The 27,020-nt window shown below is 40.4% G+C and overlaps 1 protein-coding gene across 1 annotated transcript in view; it reads right to left on the bottom strand.

Annotated features, from left to right (window-relative positions):
• The window catches only part of DCDC1 (doublecortin domain containing 1), a 574,603-nt gene that overhangs the window by 287,917 nt on the left and 259,666 nt on the right, over nucleotides 1-27,020 (bottom strand). Inside the window, 3 exon segments of the mRNA XM_061610560.1 lie at nucleotides 10,566-10,671; nucleotides 19,166-19,291; nucleotides 25,728-25,894. Coding sequence (XP_061466544.1) covers nucleotides 10,566-10,671; nucleotides 19,166-19,291; nucleotides 25,728-25,894 — 399 coding nt within the window.

Genomic DNA, 27,020 nt, shown 5'->3' with positions numbered 1-27,020 from the left:
CCTATAAAGGCTGGCAGGGGTTGGTTGGAGGGTAATCTCCACCCAATCCCACCCACCACCACCACCACATCAGTGCAGAGGGGGTTTGGATTGCAGTCTAAAAACAAAAGGTTAACATTCTCATAATTGTTGGCAGAAATATTTCTCCCCAACCCTCCACCATTAAAATAGGTAAACAATTGGTGCAGTCCTTGTTTTAAACTTTTCACTTGAAATATAAACTTTTAAAAGATTAGTCCTGCAGCCCCATCCCCCACACCTTATCAATTACATATTTCCAAGCTTCCTCTGTTATTATTTTAGTACAAAGTAGGAAGGTAGATCTGCTGACTCCACACTCAGAATGATATAAACTCCAAACCTGAACCTGCCAAAATATGGCTAAACTTCCCTTACAGATGTAGATGTAGTGTTGCATGTAGAGCTGAACATTTAATTAATTGTTTAAAATGTTTTGCTCAGTTAAAATAATGCTCCAATGAATGAAGCAGCAGATCAATTTTTCCTTTTTTAATACAGAAATGCTTACAAAAATTGTGACCAGCAGAATCCCCATTTTTTTCTACACATGAGGAAATGCCTCTTCTAAGATTGTGCCTGCTAGGAGTTATGTGTGATGTATTATTTAAAAAGAAAGGATTTTTTCATCAAAATTATTTTCATTCACATACAAATTTATCCAATTTAATCAATTCATTAAAATCATATAATTAGTTGACAAAGATTTTAATTGAGGGCTTTGGCTACATTCTGAATAGATCTCAGAGGAGGGCTTACTTTGGGAGTAAGATCAGCTTCATTCCAATGTTTTGTGTTTGTCCTGAGCCTATAGGTGTGGTACTTGAGCTAGATTTAGTACTTGAAAATGAATGTCCAGAAGGTGCACAACAACTTTCATTTCAGATTCTCAGTCTTCAGGGAAGATATCACGATGCATTATATTAAAAATCTATATGGGAATTGGGATGGTATTTGAACTTGAAACAAAGAATTGTGAACATACACTCCTTCTAATAACAAACTCAAGCAAATCAGTCCTCCTAATAGTGAACTCAAATAGTGAGTGCTGATAAGAGTACAGCCCAGTCTCCACCAGTGAAAAACAGGTAGGGATGGACAGATAATTTCAGTTCTCTTAGTTTCTCATTTTTCCAATCTTAAATTCAGTTCACATTTCTGCAGCAACTTGCAATTTTTTAAATAAAAAATCCTCATGAAAATTCACCAGTATATTAATGCAGTTTTGACTATTGTACATATTTTTGCAAGCCGTTTGCTCTATTATAATGCATTTCTGTATGCTGATTTCACTCATATAATCATTTTATGTACATTTGCCCCAATATATCCATTTTTGATACATTACATGGCTGAAGAACTCCATCATAACATTCAGAGAAGTGTGAATTTTGAAGGATGACTGTGTTTCAGTTCTCATATTGTTTTGGAAGTGCAAATTAAGTAGTTTAATCTTTAAATGCAAACTGAATCAATTTTTTCCCCATCCCTAGAAGCGGGGAGGGGGGGGTGAGGAATACGGAATACCTTGCCCGGAGGAACTAGCTGGCTGGAATCTTGAGTATGAACACTCCTTTTAAGGGGGGAGAAGGATACACTACAAGATTTTGCTTCAAGTACCACTAATTCCAGTTGGATATCTGTGTTCAATGGACCTTTCATGTTACAAACAGCCTGAGAAACATGTACTTATTAACAGAATGTCAACAGTGTGAGTTAAACCAAAAGGCTTACTTGGCTTAGCCAATAAAAATGTATTACAAAATATTCAGTGAATGCAACTCGTTGGAATTTTGTATCACAGCCTCATATTCTAATATGGAAAGTTAAAATTACACCCAGTCCAATGCTTTGAACAGAAGCTCATCATTTTTAATGATATACAATGATAGTGACTAGAGGCAGGAAAACAGTATCCCATCTACAATCTGATGTCCAAATTGACTTTTTCAAACTGCATCCTGGAAAGTCTGACTCCTGAAAAACTGCAAGATAAGCAGTGTAAAAAAAAAAGAACTTCACAAAAAAATTGCCTTAAGTGGTACCAAAATTTTTTTTTTGGCTGTCATCGCAACTAGGACTGCAAGCCAAATCAAACATGTGAGCATTTATTGAACAGAAGCTTGGTTGTTTGATCATAAAGCAGTGAGGAAGTTAAATTTTCTATACAAAACAGAGTGTATGGGGGAGAGGAGCAAAGCCTGCCCCCTTTCCTCTTCTACTTTAAACCATTTCCCCACAGTCTGGCTCTGATACCAGAAGTGAGTATCATGTTCTGCTTTGTTAAGAAGAAGAAAAAAGTTGACACCATGCTCTCTCTATAAACAAATAGGCAAGGTCATACATGTCCGGTTTGGCCCTGAATCACATTGATATATGACAGTAAGGCAAAGTAGAAAGCCCTTAGAGATGTGGAATACCTGATCCTCTGAATCAACATTGCAGAAAGTAGTTTGTCCTGCAGTAGATGCAGCCTGCATCTGCATTGTAATTGTTTTTAGCTGTTTTAGCACTTGTGTGTTTGCAACCCCGGGATCCTTTGGGAGGAACGGCAGGATATAAATTTAATTAATTAATACAAAGTAGTTGTCCTGCATCCTAACCCTGCCAAATGGAGCATAGACTGATACTATATGATGCTGTCTCACTGCAACGTGTCATAGGACATATGCCCAAGCCAAATTCTTGTGCTGGACCTCTAGTCCAGCCTTTGCCAACCTGGTGCCCTCCAGATGCTTTGGACTACAACTTCTATTAGCCCCAGCATCATACAACCATGTTGGCTGAGGGCAATGCGAAATGTAAGTCTAAAACATCTGGAGGGCACCAGGTTGGTAACGGTTGCTCTTGTCAATAGCAAGTGTTATGCAAGTGCACAGCGATATATCTACTGTATACAGGCTGTGTATTATACAGAAATCATAATAATGTTAATGAAATCTGAAGATACAAATTTATTTATTTATTTGTTTGTTTGTTTCATTTATAGACCGCCCATAGCGAGTGGCTCTCTGGGCAGTGTACAAAAAGGTTAAAATACAAAATATCAACAATAAAATCAGACAACAAACAATAAACACAAGCAGCAACAAAAGAAAAAAAGAAAAAAAATTAAATTATAACATAAACGCTTAAAATGCCTGGGAGCATAGCCAGGTCTTAACCTGGCGCCGAAAAGATAGAAGCGTAGGCGCCAGGCGTACTTCTTCGGGGAGGCTGTTCCAAATATACACTCATATGATTAAACATAATTTTTTCCTCCAATAGAATAATTTTGAAACTTGTGTTCTAAATAATAACTTCCCTCTGTTTTTATTAAGAAACAAATTGCACAGAAAAATATCCAACATCCACAAGGATACTGCTTCCAATGCTGCCCTTATATATATAAAAATGCCAGCAATCTATCCCAGGTCATTGATATATAGCCTAGCTTTGTGAACAATGATAAAAGAGCAACAGGCTGTGATTGTCTAGGTTATCTCTATCCCCAGATTTACGAACGTGGATTATATGTCACAAATTTTACTCTGTTGGAAAGGTTTTGCCTGTCCATAAAAGATTAAAAATAACAGTCAGGGGTTGAGTATTAGTATCTATACCTGATGATAGTCTTAATGTGCGAGTATCCAGAACCTGAGACTTTTGCCTTTTTACTGTGTAATCCTCTTAGCATCTTGAACACTTCAATGGGCTTTAACATGAGGACATTTTTTTAAAATACCATTGGCGTCTGACCCCTGTGCCTTGAATTTTGCTTTCAAAAAGGTATCAAAGAGTTTACCTTCTTGAAAAAGTAGTTGGTATCGCCTTCTAAACATGTATTCAGATATAAAAGTACGACTATACTAATGGGAATCAAATCTGTGATGTTAATTTTATGTTATTTGGAGTATTTGTTTCTTTGGTTTTGTTTCTCATCTTTTTAAAATTATTTTCCCTCCCTTCACTATGATCAAAACAGATTTTTGCATTTAAATATTACTTTATCTGGAGTGAGTCAATCTTAAAGAGTAAAGTCATGCTCATTTTACAGTGCTGCTAAAGAGCCAGTGTGGTGTAATGGTTAGAGTGTTGGGAGACCAGGGTTCGAATCCCCACACAGCCATGAAGCTCACTGGGTGCCCTTGGGCCAGTCACTGCCTCTCAGCCTCAGAGGAAGGCAATCGTAAATCCCCTCTGAATACTGCTTATCATGAAAACCCTATTCATAGGGTCGCCATAAGTCAGAATAAGTTGGCAGCTATATTAAAATATTATTTGTTTGTTAGTCTCCTCATACCCAATGGTTTCTAGGTGACTTAAAACAGATTTAAAAACATACAATACAAAACACATTTTAAAACATAAAGCACAACTTTTAAAACATACAATACAAAAACTGAAAATCCAAATAAAAGAAACTAAGACAGCATACTTCAAGGGCTAAAGGCCTGAGTGAAAAGGAAGGTATTTGCCTGGCACCTAAAGATGGATAAAGAACGTGCCAGATGTGCCTCCCTTGGGAGAGCATTCCACAGCCAGGGGGCCACCACGGAAAAGGTCTGTTCTTATGTTGCCACTCTACAAGCATAACATGGAGGGAGCACATGAAGACAGGCCTTTGATGAAAAGTGCAGAGTTGGGAGTCGGTTCATATGGGGAGAGGCAGTCCTTGAAATATTGAGATCCTGAGCTACACAAGGCTTTATAAGTCAAAACCATCACTTTGAATTGAGCCCAGAAACTAATTGGTAGCCAGTGCCGCTGTGCCAGAATTGATGTTATATGTACCAGCGGACTTGCCCCGGTGAGCAATCTGGCTGCCGAATTCTGCACTAGCTGGAGTTTCCAAACTGTCTAGAGGTTACCAGAGTGTAGACAACCAAAGTTAGGCTATCCCTGTCCAGATGGGATGCAGGTGGCCCATCAGTCAAGGTGATGGAAGGCACTCCATGCCACTGAGGCCACTTGAGCCTAAAGTAACAGTAATTGATCTAGGAGTACCTCCAAGCTACATACCTGCTCCTTCAGAGGGAGTGTAACCCAATCCAAAGTCAGCCACAACCCATCCATTTGGTCTAGAGAACCACCCACTAACAGTGTCTCAGCCTTATCAGGATTAAGGTTCAGTTTACTGGCTCTCATCCAGTCCATTACCAAGGCAATACACTGATTTAGCAAGTGCACTGACACACCTGCAGATGTACAGAAGAAATAGAGTTGAGTGTTATCAGCATATTGCTGACAACATACTCCAAACCTCCGGATTACCCCAGTTAGCGGTTTCATGTAGATATTAAATAGTATGGGGGATAGAATGAGCCCCTGTGGAACCCTATGCTGGACCAAACTGGACCTATCACTGGACCAAACAGCATTCCCCAAGCACCACCCTCTGAGAATTACCATTCAAGTGGGACTGGAACCATTGCAAAGTGGTTCCCACTCCCATCTCAGACAGCCGCTTCAGAAGAATACCATGGTCGATGGTATTGAAAGCCGCTTAGAGATCAAGTAGAATTAACAGAGACACACTCTTCCTGTCTCTCTCTTGACATAGGTCATCATACCTGGCAACTGAGGCAGTTTCTGCAGGAAATCTAATAATAAATAAATAAATAAAAATAAAACCAGGCTTAAACCCCAACTGAAATGGATCCAGAAAATCAGTTTCATCCAAGTGAACCTGGATCTGGTCCACAACCACACGCTGAAGAACCTTGCCCATAAAGAGGAGATTGGTAACTGGCTGATAATTATTCAAATGCAATCAGAAGCTGGATACACCATGAAATTGTCTATCTGGAGGAAACAGTGAGCTCACATATAGAAACAGGAGAAATTAGTGTATTCACAGTGGCTACAATACCAAGAGTAACTAATATAACTACAATCAGATGCTTTTGTACTTGGTCTCTGAAAGAAGAAGTTAGAACAGCACAGAAAGGATCACCCTGATCCCTAAAACTTTTCGGCGCCAGGTGAAAACCTTTTTATACTCCCAGGCATTTTAAAGTGTATTTTACAGTATTTTAGCATTATTTTGTATTTTGATGTTGTTTGGTTCTTGTATTGTTTGTCTGTTTTTGGTTTTTGATTCATTGTACTTATTGTATTTATATATTGTACTTGTTTTTATTTTATGTACACCGCCCAGAGAGCCTTCGGGCTTAGGGCGGTATATAAATAAAATAAAATAAATAAATAAAATAAATTTTGCTTTCTACTAACATGAAGCGGAACCACCTTTGATGTCTTGAGAATTGTGCACATCTTAAGGAGAATCACAGAACCAGTTCACCAAGGTGGCAGGGCATGATTGAGATAGACAGGCTCAGGAATTATATAAGGGATCAGTTATTGTTCAAACAAGTTGTAGTTTCCCAGGACCTGTCCAAGGTTCTGAAGGATATGTCTCTTATCACTCTTGCTTTCTGCTTCAGCTTTTTGTCCTTTAAATGGATGTCAACCCGACTACATTGGCTATCTTCTCCAGACCACATTGTGGCCAGCCTTATTAATTTATTTACAGAATTTATAGCCACCTCCTAACCAAGTTCTCAGGTGGCTCGCTACAAGAAATAATACAATTCAAAATTCAAAATAAAAACAACAAGAGTATAACTAATCATAAAAATGCAGAAAAGAAAAACCGCTTAAAGGTAAAGCAGATTTGATGGCCTGGGAAAAATAAAAAGCTCTTGAAATGACACTGAAATGACACCAAGGCAGATGCCAGGAGAGCTTCTCCAGGGATGGTATTCCACAGCCAAAGTGCCACTACTGAAATGGTCCTCTCTCCTGTAGCCATCTGTTGCACCTCATTCATCAGGGACAGCTGGGGAAGGACTTCTAAAAAGATTTTAAGGTCAAGATTGTGACATGTGGAAGTAGGTGGTTTTTCTGGTAGCCAGATTCCAAGCCACAAAGAGTCAAAACCAGCACCTTGAATTGGTTCTAGAAATGGACTAGGAGCCACTGAAGATACTGAAGCTTCCTTCAGGTTCCACTGTGGGCTCATCTTCAGCAGGACAGCACCAAACCAGTGGAAGAACTGAAGAGCAAATGCAGTTCTGAATGGGATTAATGACAGACACTGAACAGAAAGTATCCTCTTGTATCAGTCCACTGTCATATTATTATAGTTTTATAAAGTCATATATATGATTTGTCATATTCTTTAATTTATTTAAAGAATTAAATTCTTTAATTCATTTTTAATTAAGTAGCTTTTAAACCAAATATATGCTTGTGAGCCTTTTATGGAGGAACATAAGTTGAATTCTATATCCCTATTGAGGCATGTATGGCCCTTTACAGCTTTTAAGTGGGTTTGAATGAGCCATTTGTTTAGAACTGCTTTCTTGTTAAAGGTGTTTGATATGTTATTTGAATTATTTTATTTTATTATTCCAGGCTGACTGTTAGTATTGCTAGTAATACTGTTTATTGGCATTTTATTATTAATTCTATTGCTGTTCTATGGGGAGTTGTGGCTAAATTTGGTTATTTGTTGTATATTTTAGGTTTTATATGTTGAAAAGCATCTAGAGAGAGTTTTAATCCTAAAAGGCAGCCTAAAATATATTACATAAATAAACAATGTTTATATAGGTTATGTTTGCTAAGGATAGATCTTTCTCTCTCTAAAGAAATACAGATCTTTCTCTCTCTAAAGGAAACTACTGATCTGTATTCATTAAAAACAGAGAATAAAATTATGTGAAATGCATTTGGCTTCAACCTTTCTCAGACTGATCCAGAACACCTTTTAAGGTTTACTGCTTTATTTAGCTTTACTTACTAAAACAGCTACAGAAGCAAAGTAGTGGCCAAGCACAGCACATCCAATATTACTTTTGAAGTTCCCTGTGAACATTACATGGGAACCATTTGTCTGTGGGTGTATCCCACAGGTTTCCTGTAATGTTTAATATGGGTTGGCCCAAATATAGGGTGGTATTCAGGGCCGGTTCTAAAGGGCTTGGTGGGGCACTGGACTGAGGTCCCTGGAGCTACAGGAGTCCCTGAGGCGCCCCTGAGGAGCCCTCTGCTCCCCTTCCGCGATCCGCGGCACTATCCGCCTACCCACCATCCCCTTACACCACCTACCTGTCTCCTGCCTTTTAGCATTGCCCTTAATGAAGATGGCGGTTGCACCTTCCCTAGGGTACTAAAGATGCTGCTGCCATCTTAGTTGATGGCAGAGATGCGCATGTATAGCACGCACGCATGCCATCAACAAAGGTGGCGGCGGGACTTCCGGGAAGGGTGAGGACTTCCGGGAAGGGTGACTTAGCCTGTGCCTGCTTTTGAGACGGGCTCCTGCCTCAAAAGAAGCTTATTCAGATATATCAGTCAGTTTTTTCTTTTTTTTTTGACTGATTAAACTTCTCCCGGGTAGGGAGAAACGAAGAGATTAACCTCAAAGCCTATTTTTGTTGGGACGACCAGATCTCATTAATTTATGGGACGAGGTCCAGCCGACGAAGGTGGGACGGATTTTCAACAGCAAGCTCTATCTGTTAAAGCGAACGTTCATCTTATCTTCTAAGAGAGAACGCACTAACAGGCAAGCACCCTTCTTTCTATATTTTTCTTTTACTTGACTTAAATTGTTGCTGTTTAAAAGAGATTTGCCAGATTGATCGGTTTTTGACATCTCACTGGGGAGCCGTAACTTCTCTCTGCTACGCACTAATTAATAGCTTATCTCTGTTTTTGTTGCAAAAAGCTGTCCTGGATTTGCATTCTAAAGATATACACAGAAGAGGGATTTCTATTCTAGATTTTTATTTTGAAAAATATTATACTGTTTTGAGACTACTCTCTTTTTGGTCTATTTTATTTTGACGAATCTGTTTCTTGACGATTGCCATTAATTGTTTCGATCCTGGGAACTGCATTTTGTTTACTTAACTATTGGAGAGATAAGGCTGTCTGCTCTGTTTATACTGTGATGTCACCAAGTTTGGAGTATTAACCCAATTGTTGCTGAAATAAGAAGTGGTTTTCCTATATTTTTCTTTTAAAATGGCAATTAAGAAAGTGGCTGAGAATCTGGAAATAACTATGTTTCAGAAAATAATGGATGAGATTGAGATAATGAAAATTGAATTGAGTAAAATGAAGCAGGAGATTAAAGATATAAGGGTCCCTGTGAGAGAGGTGACCCTGGAAGGGGTCCCTGTGAGAGGGGAGACCCCGGAGATTGGAACAGGGGTCCCTGTGAGAGAGGAGACCCTGGAGACTGGAATAGGGGTCCCTGTGAGAGAGGAGATCCCGGAGATTGGAACAAACGTGGAACAGGAACAAGATTTGGAGTCTATGGACTTTAGAAATAAAATCTATTGTTTGGAACTCAATGTTATCTCTGAAGAAATTAATGAAGATTCTAGAGATAAAGTTATCAATGGCATGGACTATCTTCTGGACTGGAATGATGTGATGGAGCCCAATATAGAGAAAATCTATGGAATTAACTGCAGCCATGTGACAATGGAAAAACTTTTAAGAGATGACCCAGTGTATTTTGAAAAAAAGAACAGAGATATGATTTTACAGCAGTATTTCAGCAACCTATTCAGAATGGATGGCAAGAAAATATTTGGGATAGAGGTAATTCCCATCAGACTCTTACTATATGACTATGGCTTTGACAGCAAGATTATTATGGAATACTGATAATGGAAGATTGGATATTGAAATTACTGGACTTAACAAGACTACTGAAGATGGAAGATGGAAAATGGAATTACTAGAGATAATAGAACAATGGCTATTGAAATTACTGAACCTAACAGATTCTGATGTGATGGATTAATTGAAATGTTTATTTTGACTATGGTTATGACAATAAGATTATCATAATTAGTAATGAGATGGATTAATCGATATGCTTATCTGGAAAAAAAAATTGATAGATATATTTCTTAAAGAATTGAAACCTCTCTTTGACTTTTTGTGGAAAGAATAAAGTAATGTTTATGAGATTTGATGATTAAGTAAGATAACTACTGGAGGAAAGTGATTTTATAATATGACTTAAGAGACAGGATTGTTATATATTATAGACTTATAACTGATTTGATCTTTGACAAATGGGAAGTCAATATTTTACTCTTTATTTTTTATTTTTGTTTTTTTTTTCTTTTTTTCTTTTTGTTTAACTATTTTTGATTTTGTTTTTTGTCTTTGAATGTTTTATGATTTTGTCTTGTATGTTTTATGAAAATCTGAATAAAAATTATTGAAAAAAAAAAAAAAAAACAAAGGTGGCGGCGGAGGCTTCATCCTCTTAGGGAAACCATGGCTGCCATCTTCATTAAGGGCAATGGTAAAAGACAGGAGACAGGTAGGTGGGGGCCCCGCACGCACACATGCTGGGGCCCAGGGCAAGCTGATGCCCAAGGGCCCCAGCATGCCTGGAGCCAGCCCTGGTGGTACTCCTACTCAGAGTAGATCCAACTAGCAACATATAAATACCCTTTTCTTTTTTCATGCTTCCAGAGGGCAGAAGCATTTAATTTAAGATCATAGCATACAAAAAACCCCTCCGTGTTCACCTTATATTGTATAAAATGGTTGTCTGGCTCCACAGTTTCCAAGGTTTGAAGTTCCAGATGGTTTGTGAATTCAAAGTTGTCTGGAAATCCAGCAAAAACTTCCCAACTGAAATAAGAAATAAAAAAGTGTTATTATTTGAGAATTAAGAAGAGGAGCCCTGCTGGATCAGACCAAAGGCCCATCTAGTCCAGCATCCTGTACTCATAGCAGCCCAAGAGATGCTTATGGGAAGTCCACAAACAGGACATTAAAGAGAAATGTGTCCATTTCTTCTGAAGTCTACAAATCGTTTTCCTTTCAAGAATATTTGTAAGAACTCTGGGTTGGATCCAAAGATAGCTCATGTGATCAGAAAGCTATTTCATTCAAATAATGTTCCCTCACCCCAGCTTCTACTGATTTCCTCTCCTGCTGCAGCCCACCCCATATCCTAAATACATTTTGTTCAGGATGGTCCTCTGACCTTCAACAGTAAATTGAGGAAGGGCACAGATGCCTGCCCTTGGAATGGGGTAGGAAAGCCCCAGTGCATGAGCTCAACTCTGCTCATATTCCTCTGGATCTACGTGGGCCAAATTAGGGGGGAAATACATAGAGGGCCTACTTCCCACAAAAAAAAAAATAGTAAGCAAGAGAGCGAATGGATTTCAGTACAGCTACAATTTTGTTTAATCTGCTGCAATGCAAGTGATCTTTAAACAATGAAAATATACTTGAGGAGCCTGATCCAGTACAGATTAAGAATATAAGCGCCTGCTGGATCAGGTTGAAGGTTCATCTAGTCCAGCATCCTGTTCTCACAGTGGACAACCAGATGCTCATGGGAAAGCAGAACCTGAGAACAACAGCACTGTCCCTACCTGAATTCCCAGCAATTGGTATTCAGAAGCATACTGCCCCGACAGTGGAGACAGAACATAGCCATCATGGCTAGTAGCCATTTATAGCCTTATTCTCCATAATTTGTCTAATCCTCTATTAAAGTCATCCAGTTGATTATCAGAATAAGCCAACAACTCTCCTAATCCTGGGGTACCTTTTTATGGCTTTGAGACTCAGAAAGTTTACTTAAAGCAGCTGTGCTATACTGTAAAGTTCTATAGATCCTTACAGCCTTGTCAGTTGCAAAAGGAAGAGGAGCTCAAATAGGCAGTGTCACCCCCAAATTTCAGTAGCTTTGCATTAAAAGATCCCCAAAAGCCTAAGTGGTAACTTACTACTAGTCTTTCTGGCTTTTCCTGGATTTCCTTCCAATACAAATATCAGCTTCAGTAGAGGGATTTTTCTCAGGATTGCAGCTGAGAGAAAAGTGTTAAATCCCACTCCACTCAATCTCGACAATTATCACCCCTCTCAAAAAATTGTAATCAAAAGGTTTTAAACTGCAGCAAAAGTGAGTGAAATAGTTCTTTGGATCCAAGCTTATGTAAATATTCTGACCATTTACAGGATAAGTAAATGATGTTTTGTGTAGCTTCACATCTTAGTACATTAAATGAATGCTTCAGCTAATTTAAAATGAACATTTTATAGCACAATTCAATGTATATTTACTCAGAAGTAAGTTTCACTGAGTTCAATGGGCCTTACTCTCAGGCAGAGGTAGCCTATCAGATATCACTGGACTAAATGGACCATTGGTCTCACCTGAAGGGTGATTTTCCTATGAGTACGGACATCACAGCGGGTGTTAGCTCCACCTATCGTGCGAAGGCAAGAATGTCTTTGAAGTCAAGACTAGGGGCGTCAGGCCCCTCCCACTCTCCAGTTCATTCGCAGCGAGTCTAGGGAGAAATATCTAAAAATACAAGAACAAGGCCAACAGGCCTGGCAGCAGGAAAATAACACAATAGTACCATGCATAGTAACATGACTCCAACATAGCGGTATAACAGAACTAGAAGTCTTGACTTCACTCTTAAATTTAAATATAATAGCGTAACAGTAATATATAACACATTAGAAAATATATAGTCATCCTCCAACTGGGAGGGTCGTGATGTCCGTACTCATAGGAAAATCACCCTTCAGATGAGACCAATGGTCCATTTTCCCTATGAGTCCGGCCATCACAGTGGGATGTACCAAAGCAGCCCATACAGGGTGGGACCAGATGCTAATCCTCATTAAGAACCTGTTGCAACACTCGTCTGCCAAAAGATGCGTCAGCAGAGGCATAGCGATCAATTTTATAATGCCTTATAAACGAGTGTGGGGTAGACCAGACTGCAGCCCTACAAATATCGGCAACAGGAGCATTAGTGGCAAAAGCAGCCGAAGTGGCAGCTGACCTGGTAGAATGAGCCGTTATACTAGCTGGAACTGACAGCTTCAGAGACTCATATGCTAAAGTAATACATGCCCTCAACCAATGGGATAAGGTAGGATTGGATACTTTATGCCCCATAGACCTTGGATGAAAGGATACAAACAGAGACTCCGTTCGTCGAATCTCTTGGGTCCTAGACAGGTAGGTCTTGAGAGCCCTCCGGACATCTAACGAATGCCAAGCCTTCTCGAGAGGATGGGTAGGATTCGGGCAAAAGGAAGGCAAAACAATGTCCTGGTTGCAATGAAAAACTGAATCGACCTTGGGACGGAAGGAAGGATCAGTCTTCAGCACAACAGAGTCCTTATGGAAGACGCAGAGGTGTCGAGCAGAAGACAATGCGCCCAACTCCGAAACGCGTCTGGCAGATGTGATTGCGATCAGAAATAAGACCTTGAAGGACAGCATACATAGGGGCACAGTCCTGATGGGTTCAAACGGAGGGTGTTGCAAAGCCTGCAGAACTTTCGGCAAACTCCATGAGGGAAACCGACGGACAACAGCCGGAGAGCGTAGGGCGACTCCCCTCAAAAAATGTTTGATGAACGGATGTGAGGAAATATGATCTCCAGGAGAGGACACTGAGAGAATGGACGACAGAGTGGACGCATGTCGACGTAGAGTGTTGGGTCGAAGTCCCATCATAAAGCAGCTATGGAGAAATTGCAGCACCTGATGCACAGTGGCCTGGGATGGATCATGGTGGTGGGACTGACACCACTTGGAGAAAGCCACCCAGGTATGTTGATAAATACGAGTGGTAGATGGTCTTCTCGAGGCCAAAATAATATCAATCACAGCGTCAGACAGTCCAGCTGACCTCAAATGTCCCCGTTCAAACGCCACGCTGTTAGATTGAGCCAAGTAGGGTCCTGGTGCAGTACTGGACCCTGGGATAGGAGGTCTGGCCTGACTGGAAGTGTCCAAGGATCCATCATTGACATTGCCAGAAGATCTGAGAACCACGGTCGGCATGGCCAAAATGGTGCTACCAGAACCAGCTGTGCCCTCTCGGTTCGCGCCTTCCTCAAGGTTTTGGCTAACAATGGTATGGGAGGAAAGGCGTACAAGAGACCGTCTGGCCACGGTATTGTCAGAGCATCCATTGCTTCCGCTGTTGAATCCAGGTATCGGGCAAAGTACCTGGGAAGCTGGCAATTGTGACTGGAGGCAAACAGGTCCATTGGGAATTCGCCGAACCGACTCTGAAGAAGATGGAAAATGGCTGGGTAAAGTTTCCATTCCCCCGGAAAAGCCTGTTGTCTGCTGACCCAGTCTGCTGTCACATTCCAAAACCCTCTGAGATGTTCTGCTTTCAGGGATTGTAGATGATGTTCTGCCCAGACAAAGATGAGGGAGGCTAAGTCCTGCAGAGGACGAGACCTGGTGCCCCCCTGTCTGTTCAAATGTGATTTTACACACGTGTTGTCCATTCAAATGAAGACATGGTCCAAAGGGAACAGAGACTGAAAATGAAGTAGAGCTAAATGTACAGCCTTTAGCTCCAGCCAGTTGATGCTTTGAGTCTGCTCTGTGGTGGACCAAACCCCCTGAACGTACTGGGAGTTGCAGTGGGCTTCCCAGCCGATGAGGCTGGCATCTGTGGTTACAACAGTTCTGTGTGGTTCTCTGAACGGTGTGCTCTTGGAGAGGTGTTGGGACCTCGTCCACCAGCGGAATGATAGGCGCAGCGCGGGGATCAAGCGAACTTTGCGATGGTTGGGGCTGGCAATGTCCTATTGAAAGGGCAGTAGAGTCCATTGAAGATGCCGAGTGTGGGCTCGAGCCCATGGCACAATATGGATTGTAGAAATGAACATTCCGAGCGCCCTGGCTAGAAGCATGACATCTGCTGATGTTTGTTGCATCAGGGACCTTGCGATGCTTGTGATGGCAGTGATGCGATCTGGAGCCAGGAATACCATTGCCTGCAGGGTATCCAACATTGCCCCTAGATGTAGTAGGCGTTGGGTTGGTTGGAGATGGCTTTTGTCGAAGTTGACAAGCCCGCCGTAGGTCTCTGCCCTGGAAACGTCGGTTCCAGGAGCCCCTGAATGAATTGGGGTCATAGGATCTGACATTGCAGCCTCGTCCTCCTGGCCGCGTTCCTCGAAAGGGCTGGTTAGTACGGAAGGAAGGAAATCGCCTGAAAGGCCTGTGGTCAATGTTCTGGACAGTGGCCAGAACCGGTTTGTGGGCGTCTTTGGGATCAACCAGCACTGCCTTTAGAGCTTCCTCGCCGAAGAGTAACGATCCGGAGTAAGGAGCCCTGGACAGATTCATTCTGGCCGCTGAATCAGCTTGCCAGTGGCGAAGCCAGAGGGTCCGTCGAGTGACTACCTGAGCCGTCATGGCTTGTGCCCCCAATTGAGTGGCATCCAAGGTGGCATCGGCCACAAAAGCTGCTGTCTTACGCAACTTTACCAGTGACCGTCTGAGGGTGACAGGATCGGGGTTAGTGTCCTCTAGAAGACCATCCAGCCACATCATAGCTGCTCTGGAGAAAATGGAGGCTGAAGCGGAGGCACGCGTGGAGAGGGCAGTGGCCTCGTGGTTTTTGCGGAGGGCGAAGTCTATTCGACGCTCAGTAGTGTCCTTTAGTTGGGATTCCCCTTCCCTGGGCAAAAGAGATCGTGAAACGAGGCGAGCGATTGGTTCGTCTATGCCAGGGACGTCTAACTCGGTGGCAAAGTCCGGAGCTAGGGCGTAAAGCCTGTCAGCCAGGTTCTTGAAGCGGCGAGATTGAAATGGGTGAGCCCATTCTTCAGAGACCAATTTGGCAATTGGGTCCGGCACCGGGATGTAGTGTTCAATAGGTGCAGGGGATTTGAGAACCTTGGCCCCTTTGATGGCTGGGGCGGAAGAATTTGAAGGCGCAGTCTGTAGACCAAGGGTATTAACTATCCTGCGTGCCAGGGGCTGATAGTCTGAGGCATTAAACAAGCGATACGATGTATCCTCCTCATGATCTGAATAGTCGCTCCAGTCATCTCCTTCAACGTGGTCAGTGAAGGTTGACTCCTCCGCATACGAGGCTTCGTCAATACATCTGCCTCTGGCTACATCGAAGGGATTTGGTGAGCAGGAAGGATGAGCTTCATGACACGCACGTTGGTCCATGTTGAGATGAGGTATGGCAGGAACTTGTGGTAGTGACTGCATTTGGGTGAGAAATGCCAGCATGGCTTGAAGTTGGGAGAGGAAATCAGGGGACAGCTGCAGCCCGGTTGTGGCAGATGTTTGTGCCTGAGTAGGTATTGGAGCAGATGTTTGGGGCGGTAAAACGGAGGGAGGCTGGTTAGGTGAAAGCTGAGTGGGAAAGCCTGCAAAATCCTCCTTGTCAGAGGAAGCAGCAGGGGAATGAAGTATATCGCTTATGTGTGCCTGAGTTGCTGTGGTAGTGGTGGTGGTTGGCACAGAGTCATAGCGTGGACGCTTTGGTTTGCTATGGCTGGAAATATGTTTTGTCTTAGCCAGTGCTTTGACATGCTTAGTCTTAGTCGCCTTAGAATATTTTGGTTTGGCTGTTTGTGACATGCCTGGCTGATCTGTCATGATATTGGCTGATTGCGACATGTCTGGGTGTTCTGCCATCTTATATGGTTTGCTATGGCTTGAAAAATGTTTTGTCTGAGCCAGTGCTTTAACATGCTTAGACTTAGTCGCCTTAGAGTGTTGCGGCTGGGCTATTTGTGACATGCCTGGCTGATCTGGCATCATATTGGCTGATTGCGACATGCCTGGCTGTTCTGCCATCTTATATTAACTTGGGTGCAGTACACGGCCACGGAGGGGGCAGGATGTAAAGACCCGAACTGGCACAGCGTACGACCACGGAGGGGGTAGAATACACTGGCAGATGGCTAAGTGCATGGCCACAGAGGGGGCAGGATGCACTGTGGTATCAGCGTTAGTATAATATAGGCTGTATTTTAGGCTTGGTACACGGCCACAGAGGGGTCAGGATGTACAAAATATAGTTCAGGTTAGTGCTGTAGGCTGGATTTCAGGCGTGGTACACGGCCACAGAGGGAGCAGGATGTACTGAATATAATTTAGATTTAGTACAAGTCAGCACTGATATTAAAGCTCCAGCCTTGATGATACTGAATATAATTCAAATTTAGTACCAGTCAGCCACTGATATTAAAGCTCCAGCCTTGATAATACTGAATATAATTCAGATTTAGTACAAGTCAGACACTGATATTAAAGCTCCAGCCTTGATAATACTGAATATAATTCAGATTTAGTACAAGTCAGCCACTGATATTAAAGCTCCAGCCTTGATAATACTGAATATAATTCAGATTTAGTACAAGTCAGCCACTGATATTAAAGCTCCAGTCTTGATAATATTGAATATAATTCAGATTTAGTGCAAGTCAGCCACTGATATTAAAGCTCCAGCCTTGATAATACTGAATATAATTCAGATTTAGTACAGGTCAGCCACTGATATTAAAGCTCCAGCCTTGATAATGCTGAATATAATTCAGAGTTAGTAGAAGTCAGCCGCTGATATTAAAGCTCTAGCCTTGATGATACTGAATATAATTCAAATTTAGTACAAGTCAGCCACTGATATTAAAGCTCCAGCCTTGATAATACTGAATATAATTCAGATTTAGTAAAAGTCAGCCACTGATATTAAAGCTCCAGTCTTGATAATACTGAATATAATTCAGATTTAGTACAGGTCAGCCACTGATATTAAAGCTCCAGCCTTGATGGTACTGAATATAATTCAAATTTAGTACAAGTCAGCCACTGTATTAAAACTCCAGCCTTGATGATACAGTCACAGTAAATTTGTGTGTGAGGAAGCCCTGTGTAAGTCTGTCTACAACACACAGACAACACACATACAGATAGCTTGCAGGGAAGGTATCCGTTGGTTAATAAAGGGGTAACAAAAAAGGCGGGAAATTTGAATCCAACAAAAATGGTGCCCGGAAAAAAGAGCAGGAAAAAATGATCTAAAAATGGCAGAGAAAGACGGAGCAATGGCGGCCGTCTGGTAACGAACTGGGGGAAGGGTAGCTCAGCACAGTCTAGCAGGGGGAGCCGCGGGGCCGATAGCCGCGCTTGCGGCTCTAAAAAACCCCAAGAAGGAGACTGTCGAGAGAAGCCTGTGACGGATGAGGCAGGAGGAAGGCAAGCCGCTGCCGCCGCCGGCTGCAGAGCTCTCCGCGGCGAAAATTAAAGTCACAGAGATAGAGGGAGAAAAAGAGCCGTATCAACAGGCTCCGGAGAGGCAGAACCCCGGCAGGCTGAGTTAAGGCGGCAGGCTGAGATTAGGTGTCTGGGAAAAAGGGCAGGGAGCCGCAGCCGCAAGCTCCCGCCTGGAAGAGAACCACAGCTGCGGTCTCTTCAAAAACTCCACAGAGTGTGGCTTGAGCAGGAAAAGCGCTACGGGAGAGACAAAGCCGCGAGCTCCCGATGGATGGCAAAGCCATGGAGGGAAAGGCTCAAAATCGGCCAAAAAACGTAGAAAACCGCAGCCTCTGTGGGGACCCTGAGACAAGCAAGGGAAATAAAAATAAAACATGGAGAACCGCAGCCGCGGTCTCTGAGGGAACCCTCAAAACAAGTAAGGAAAATAAACTTAAATGAAGTTAAACAGAAAAACAGGGAAAGGATGGACTGGGGAGACACACAAGTAACACTAGGTTCGCACCCAGTCAGAGCAAATAAACACACAAATACGAAAAAACTTAGCTAAATGCTACGCTATGGAATCTCAATCTTGTTTGTACGAAGGCAAGAATGAACTGGAGAGTGGGAGGGGCCTGACGCCCCTAGTCTTGACTTCAAAGACATTCTTGCCTTCACACGATAGGTGGAGCTAACACCCGCTGTGATGGCGGGACTCATAGGGAAAATGTCCCATCATCCCCAACCATCAGCCATGCTGGCTGAGGCTGATGGGATATGGAGTCCAACAATGTCTGAAGGGCCACCAAGTTAACTACCTCTGCACTAGAAACTTATCACTCCTTATTTCAATTAGCTACAAACTAATAAATAGAAGGTGTCACATCCTCATATTGAAAACATCCATATTTTTCATGAAAGTTTGCTGAGTTTGTTCTAAAATAAAGAATAACTCCATGAAGAAGTTACTATATGTGCTTTCAGGATAAAGCAAGCTATAAACCTTTGCTTATATTTATAGCTACAGTTGCAATATACAGCAACATCTGAATCCTCCCTTCTCTCCCCCATTCTCTGCAATTTTACTGCTTCAAAAAACTCATATAAATGTACTTGTCACATCCAGGCAATAAATCAACAGTAGGATCCAGACGTGTTTTATAAATAACGGTGGTGCCATTCTTTTCAGCTGCAGTCACTCTGTCAAAGGTCCAACTCAGGACAGGATTTACAGGAGACCTGAAAAATTCAAACATTGTCAAAGATGACCTTTTGCGGGGGAGGGGAAATCAGGTGCAAAGGCAGAAATGATATGTATACAAAGCAGTGAACACAAGAACTGAAATTGGTAAGAATGAATTCAGCAACAAGACATTCATATCTATACTGCTTTCTGTTTGATAGTAAGAAAAAATAGTAATCTAGTAGCTACTGCCCTGTTGTAGTTCAGGTGATTTCACCTTGAGAATTATTTCTCATTACAGCGAGCTTGTCTTTGTTAACCTATAGGTTATGGACAGCAAGGAAATTGAATTATTCCTTGAAATAGTGAGTCATCTCCATGCAGATGTTGGGAAACAAAGAAAAAGAACTGTAAAAAGCTTCCCATTGATCTTCTACTAAAGAGAAAATCCAGTTGTATTAAATGAAGAATGGGGCACACATTCACACTGGTAATTGTCTTATACTATACATTGTAAAGCTAAAGAGGGAGCATGAAAATAATTCTTCAGCAGAAAAAAAGGTAATGCGGAAAACTCCATATCAGTATCCCAAGCACTGCAGATCCTCCTCCTCTCTTCAGTCCCACACCACCATCATTTCCGAGCACAGAAGGCTGAGCATAGTGCATGATGCAAATTATGAGGTCAGATGTGTCAAAGAGGAGGCAATGTGGTTCTGACCTGCAGTTTTCCACCAAGGCAATCATGCTCTAAATTTAATGAAAAGCCTCACTATCTTGTAGAAGACATCAACCATCTGGTAGGTAAATGTGAGACAATTTTAAGAAATTATTTTGGGATCTATAATAATCTTTTATAGAATGCTTCTGTGAAAAGGACTTGCCTATTAAACTCCCAGAGAGATAGGGAAAGGGATTTCCTGTTCCTGGGAGCAGCTGGTTGGGACAGGGCTACTAAGACTGGCACAACCAAAATCCCTAATTTAGCATTCAGTTTATTGGAGCTTCCATACTTTGAAAGAAGGAATAAGGGTAGACTATGAAAACAATAAATTAAGATTATATCCCCAAGCAGGTGTCAAATCCCTAGTCAAGCATCCTGTCGCACACCGCAGTAAGTCAGATATTATTCTGCAAACTAAGCCTAAAGATTTTGTGAATATATTCATGTATTCATCAGACCTCAGCTTAAACTGCTGAAAGCTATTGATGGCTATCTCAAACAAACATGACTTTGCAAAACCAAGAGGTGAACTATCTTCCTTGAAAGTTACAAATTAACAAAGCATAAATTGGTTGAATAGGCATATTCAGTACAGTAGCATCCTGATAAGGCCAGAATTCCCTCTAATGATGACCCAGCTGCCCTGCCATACAACTATGGAAAGAGTAAACAGAGAAAGAGGGTGGGGGCATTGAACAAGCAGAGGCAGGAAAACTATAAGAACTTTTGGGACAGAGACATTTTGGATGAAGAACTCTGCTGCACCCCAAGGAGCAGTGGGGAGCTTCCACTATCACCAGCCCGCTCCACTATCCCTCTATGCTAGGGGTGGCAAAGGACTGGTCATCTAGTAAGAGCAACTCTCTTTGATCATTATATCTCTGCAGCGCATATGTGGATGTGTGGTGTGATTGAGAACTCTTGATTAAATGACATTAATAAATAATTTAAAACACGTGCCTTAGTCTCTATGCCTTCCACCTCTGATCCCAGGTTACATTCATGACAACCTTAGTACAGGGGAGTTGTGAGGGAAATGCTGGGTTCCCAGGTATAAAGCAAAACTGGCACTAATATAACTGATGTTGTAGTAATAGAAGCAGGATTAGTAGTAATAGGCTGGGTAACAGGAATTATCTGGATAATGTCTGACTGGCCAGGTGTTAAAACAATTTATAAGAATGGTAATAAAGAACAGGAAAAATGCTGCCAGTTATCATCCAGCTCCTCCTAGACCTTTTACAATACACCATGCCACATCTAAAGGAGTCTCCTCCTCTTCACAGCAAATGCAATGGATTCGATTTCTGGGCACATGAGAATTGGGTTCATTTTTGTCTATAAAAATATTGTCCCTAGAATTGATTATCCCTAAGCATGTGCAAAGTCCCTTTTCCCAAAAGGGAAAAGGCTATAGATGTCAAGTACCTCACTTTAGCTGACTGTCTGGTTTCAGCAGCCTGCTGATAATGGTGTCTGAGGACCACGCAACCCCAGTTCTGATGCTAGAGAAAAGTGCAGAGGGGGAGTGACTGTGGAGAAATAAATGGAAAGCACAGGGTTCAGCACTTCTCACCTGTACATCTTTATATAATTGAGACAGACCGAGGTTTTAGCTGATTTGGGGTGTCAGGTCTAGTTTGACCTTGGCTGGTAGTCTGAGATTGTGGTGGATAATAATTTGACTGAGAGAGACAGATTCAGTCGGTGCCATTAGCTGGCATATCTGTATGGCATCTGAGAGGCCAACACACAAATACACAGTTTTGCTAAATGCAGCCAACCAAATGGTGCCAGTCACTTTCATGGGAGGAACTCCATGTGGCAGAACAGTTTGGATTCATTTGCATTCATGTCACAAAGGGTTCCTAGCATATACATACATGCACACTACAATACAAAGGAACCACCACCTACATGTGATACCAGCGCATGTGGGAATGCATATATATCAACCACAAAAGTGGATTAGCTGGAATGACTTATGCCTTTACATTCAGCCGTCCTAGCAAATAGCCAAGACAGGACAATAAAATTCTGCTCACATCACTAAAATACTGGTTAACCAGCTGCCTAAAATGTTTGTAACTATGGTAAATACTTGTAACTGTGGTGTCTGTGTGCATTTGCTTCATGCTTCGTCCTGAATTCTGTTCAGAGTGCCAGCAATGACAGAATGTGGCCAGTAAGAAAGGCTTACTTGAAGGGAGGAGAGTAGATGTTTAGAGAGAGATAAAGGGCAGGATGTGCCTGCTCCTCAATGAGGTGTGTGCGTGTATGCACACATGAGTTACACACACACACACACGGCTGCTTTTTAAAAAGTGTGTCAGACTTTATAGAATTTTACAGTATTTGACTATGGTGAAATAATAGGTGTTGAACTGACTGGCATCCCAAACCTTGTAGGAATGAAATAAAGACTCAAGAATCCAAGACTAAGACAACATCTACAACAAAAACGCAGCTAGGACAGAAGAGGGAAAACTGAGAGCCTGTTTCAATGAAGCTACGTCCTTCACAGGAGTGTTTTGAAATGCTTTCTGCGGAGTGCTACACAGGATAAACATTGTCCAACTGAAAACCCACACACATCATTTCATAAAAAGGAAATGGAATCCACTCCTGAAAAAATAACACAATTTGAAAATGTCAGTTCAGTGCTTCTAATTATTCCTATTGAGGAGAAAAGAGGGCAAGCAAGCATGTTTGAAACTATGTAACAAGGTGGTAGAATAAAGTTCTACAAGTAAGCTGCTATGTCCAAAAAGTGACATTATTTCTAGAACAAGATAAGCCCCACATAGAACTGGCACATGGGAAGCAGCCTTTATACCAAGTTCAGAGAGTGAAGGAAAACCCTTTTTTAACAGGGTGTCATAATGGTTAAATTATTGACTATAATCAAATCATAAAAATCACAGGTAATTCTATAATCCTCCTGCAGACTTTTTTTTTAAATTACATTTTTTCTTAAAATTTCATTTCTATAGGGCCAAAGCTGGAGTGAAAACAAAAATTAATAATATGTATCTTTCTGCATTTCACCTGTCTGTACATTTGCTGCATTTGACAGCACTTTGTGTGCAGTTATACTATACATTTGTTACTTCTTTTGACTAGATTGTTCTTTTATACTGTAATGTCGGTAAAAGGTTTATTTTCAGTGAAACAGTTTTCTTGTTTGAAGTTTGTAGTTTTAGGTCAAATTTGTGAAGCATCTTCAAGGACATGATTTCAAGTTAATTTTGGCAAAGAGAGCCCACTACATATGATCATTTCATCTTCAGGTATTACTATTCAGAAGATGATTTCTCTTCAAACAACATTTCTCAAAAAATTCTCTATTCTCACAGGGGGAAATAGATACTCCTTCAAAGAAGAATTGCTGTTCTAAATATGGATAAGACAAATACGAGGATGTAAACTATATATAGACACTTTATGAACTTAATAACTTAATAGGAAGCCATATTCCAGTTTGATACCAAGATAATTAAATTACTCAAGTACAAGCCATGTTACTACTTTTATAATTAAAAAAGAATTCATTATGCAATAAATAATTTTACATTATTTGCATGAAGGCAGATGTAGCTATTGTTCTAAACTATATATATATATGAAGATTATAATCATTCTGTTCTGCTCAGTTTTTGGAGTATATTTAAGTCTTCTGGCTCTCAAATTATTCTACTGGGGCTGTGCCTACATCAAGTTACACCTAATTTATTGAGCACTGCACTCAAAAAATGTCAAATATGAGATAATAAACAATTATTTGCCATCAATAAATAAATGAAATAGCAAATACTTACAAAATATAATGAAATAATAATTGGAACATATAAAATATGCTTGAACATATAAAATAATGTGAACACATAAAAGTAAGATAAAATTCCAATGAAAATTACATACAAATTGTCTATACTAACAAGAACAATATTTCATTTGAAGGATTCCTTTTACAGAATAAGAGCTGATTTTTTTGTTCATAATTTTTGACAGGGCGTAATATTTCATAATCCAATCCACTTGATTAACAGTACAATAATAAATCTTTATTACTGAACTGGATATAAATGTTTGGATGGGAAAAACAACAGAAAAGGTACATTTTAAATAGAATAAAATGTTAACATTTGAATAGTTTTATTTCTGCTTTCACACTGACTTTATTCCTTTACAATGTCTTTGTAAGACACTCTAAATGTGAGAACACATACCATTTTCATGGTTAACATAAATCACTTTGTAAGTAATCATAGAAGACACATTCTGTGAGAATGGCTATCATTTTGTGAGCAAATCTCAAGGTATGCAGGTAAAGTCTGGTCACAAGACAGTCTATTGCCATAAAGGATGCCATTATGGAAAGGACCCCTTAGCAAATGTTCTGTATAACATATATACAGAGCATACTACAAACCCTATTCTCAATAAATACTATAGTAAGGTAGTGAGTGGTGTTAGTAAGAGATGGAAGAAAATCTCTGTACAATATACTGTATATCTGTAGTGCTAAGTATAATATTTTAATGCATTTTAATTTGTTCATATTACAGTATTTTCAGTTTTCATCTTAGTCATAAAAGGAATCCAGATTTTGAGTATTATTGAAGCTGCAATCCTATACCCACATAGGAGGAAGCCCCATTAAACATTATGGCATTTACTTTGGAGCAAAGAGCATAAGACACTGCTATGATTATACTGATTAAAACAAAGGAATGAGTAATTATATTGGGTGCTATAAATTTCTTTACAAATTTTCATTAAATACCTGGTATTTTTAATCAAAAAATGTAAATAAAGCCAATTCTAGAAAATAAAAAGTAGTGTAAAACACTGAAATATTTTTACATTGAAGGGTAGGGGTATAGCTTAATAACACCAATAAATAAAATAAATCATACATTGCAACTACAATACAAGATGTGTTAAGAGTATCCCTGACTTGCAGCTGAATAAATAAAACCAGATATATCTTGATAATATACTTACACCACAAATGTGAATAAGTAACTTTTTAGTATATAGGTGTTACTGAAAAATTAATTCACCTCACAGGTTATAAGACTAACTGTGAAATATATTAATTTTTGTTTCTGGAGGTAACAATAATTGTATGGAATTCTTTTAAAAAAAACATTTCCTGAAATGCTACAAATAAAATATCTACCACACAGCCTAGGTGCCTTCCATTTTTAACTATAATTGGTCAGACTTTACAAGTTTTACCAATTTATTTTTCATTCTACCATCATTGGTGCTTAAAAGGTTAAGACTTTATTTGTGAAAACATATTTATTTGTGGAAATCATGTTGTCTACAGCTTCATAAATCTTCCTTAAGATCCTTTTCAATTACCATCCATTTCTCCTTTAAAAAGGGACAAAAAAATAGGGGAGTGGAAACAGGTCAGGGCAGTCTGTGACAATGACAGTGTGATGGGCTTGGAACCCCTGTGGTGTTTCCATCTGCTATCATTAAGGTGACTATTCAGACATGAAAAAATCCCTCTTGCTGTGCTGACAGGCAGACATCAAGAACTATGACAAGGCATTAAAACAGAAATTCAGAGACAGATGTCATATTCTACAAACAATACTGTCTCAAACAAGGCTTCTGAATTTTTTTTTGGGGGGGGGAATTTACAATAAAAATAAAAGGGATTTTACTTGGAGGTTATCAAACTTCTCTTTACAGCAGTTTGACAACACAAAGATTGCTGACAGTCATAGAGCTAAACACTTTGCTCCTACCTGTAATCTTCACCATAAGAAACCCAAATTTTTTGCTCATTCTGCAATAAAAGTGGGTTTTTAATTTCTTGTCCAGTCTCGTCAAAAAGCCGGGTAGGGAAATGACTGAGGCCTGATGGTTTGAAATCTGCTGAATGTTGGAGCCTTTGGTGAATCATGTGTTGTACCTGGCAATGGAAGATATAAAACTAAAATGGGAACATCTGTAATAAATTGTTTGTACTCCATAACCCATGATGTCCAAACAAACGATAATTAAATTCATACAGAATGTTAAAAGAAGTGTGAAATGACTGCAATGTTTATCTCAGTGTAAAGTAACAAAATGAGCGCAGCCTTTTAACCAGCAGGGGGTGCAACAGGATTATGGTTGAGCTCTGACCCCTTGGCACACAAACTGAAAGCAGATGTGACAGTTGTACAGAACAAGCAGTTAGCTTCTACATACTGCCACAGCTTTCTTGATAAAGATTATGTTTTCCCAGTCTACATTTGGAGCTACATTTTGTTACTGTTTTTAACTGAGCTTGTTGAGGTTTGACAATTACTGTGCTCTCCTCCATCCTCCTGCCAAACCATATATGAACAAGAATAATACAAGACTCATTTAATAGTTTCAGCACTGTAAAATATATATACAGAGACATGGCAGAAAATATATACTGAGGCATGGCTGAAGCCCTTTACCACACTTCTCAGATAAAATAATGTTAGCTTAATTCAATGGACTATTTAAACAAAGTATATTTTGTGAGACAGTTTAAAAATGTAAATGTACTACCTTCAAGTCAATTCCAACTTATGGTGATGCTATGAAAGGGGTTTTCATGGTAAGTGGTATTCAGACGGGGTTTACCATTGCCTTCCTCTAAGGCTGAGAGGCAGTGACTGGCCCAAGGTCACCCAGTGAGCTTCATGGCTGTATGGGGATTCAAACCCTGGTCTCCCAGGTCCTAGTCCAACACACTAACCACTACGCCACACTAACTCTCCCAATCTAATTTTATTTTATTTTTAAATAGCCTTCAAAAAAACACATTCTCCTTTTAAATAACTTTTGGAAATCATGGTACAGCAAATGGTACTACAAGGCACATTCTGGGATCAATTTTCCATTGCATAGTATTGTAATGATGGCTCTAAAGATAGTCACTTCATCCCACTTGCTCCTTCTCTTTGTCACTCTTCTGTGAGTGCAGAAAGCTCTTTCCAGCATAATGGTTCCTACTTTTTCTCCTTTGCCTGATTCTGCAACTGAGCATATCATGGAGGCCTTGGATACATGACCGTATT

This window comes from Rhineura floridana, chromosome 2, assembly GCF_030035675.1.
Source record: "Rhineura floridana isolate rRhiFlo1 chromosome 2, rRhiFlo1.hap2, whole genome shotgun sequence".
In the NCBI taxonomy this organism is placed as follows: domain Eukaryota; kingdom Metazoa; phylum Chordata; class Lepidosauria; order Squamata; family Rhineuridae; genus Rhineura; species Rhineura floridana.
The sequence above is the reverse complement of the archived record's forward strand: the minus strand, read 5'-3'. Positions and strand labels throughout refer to the sequence as shown.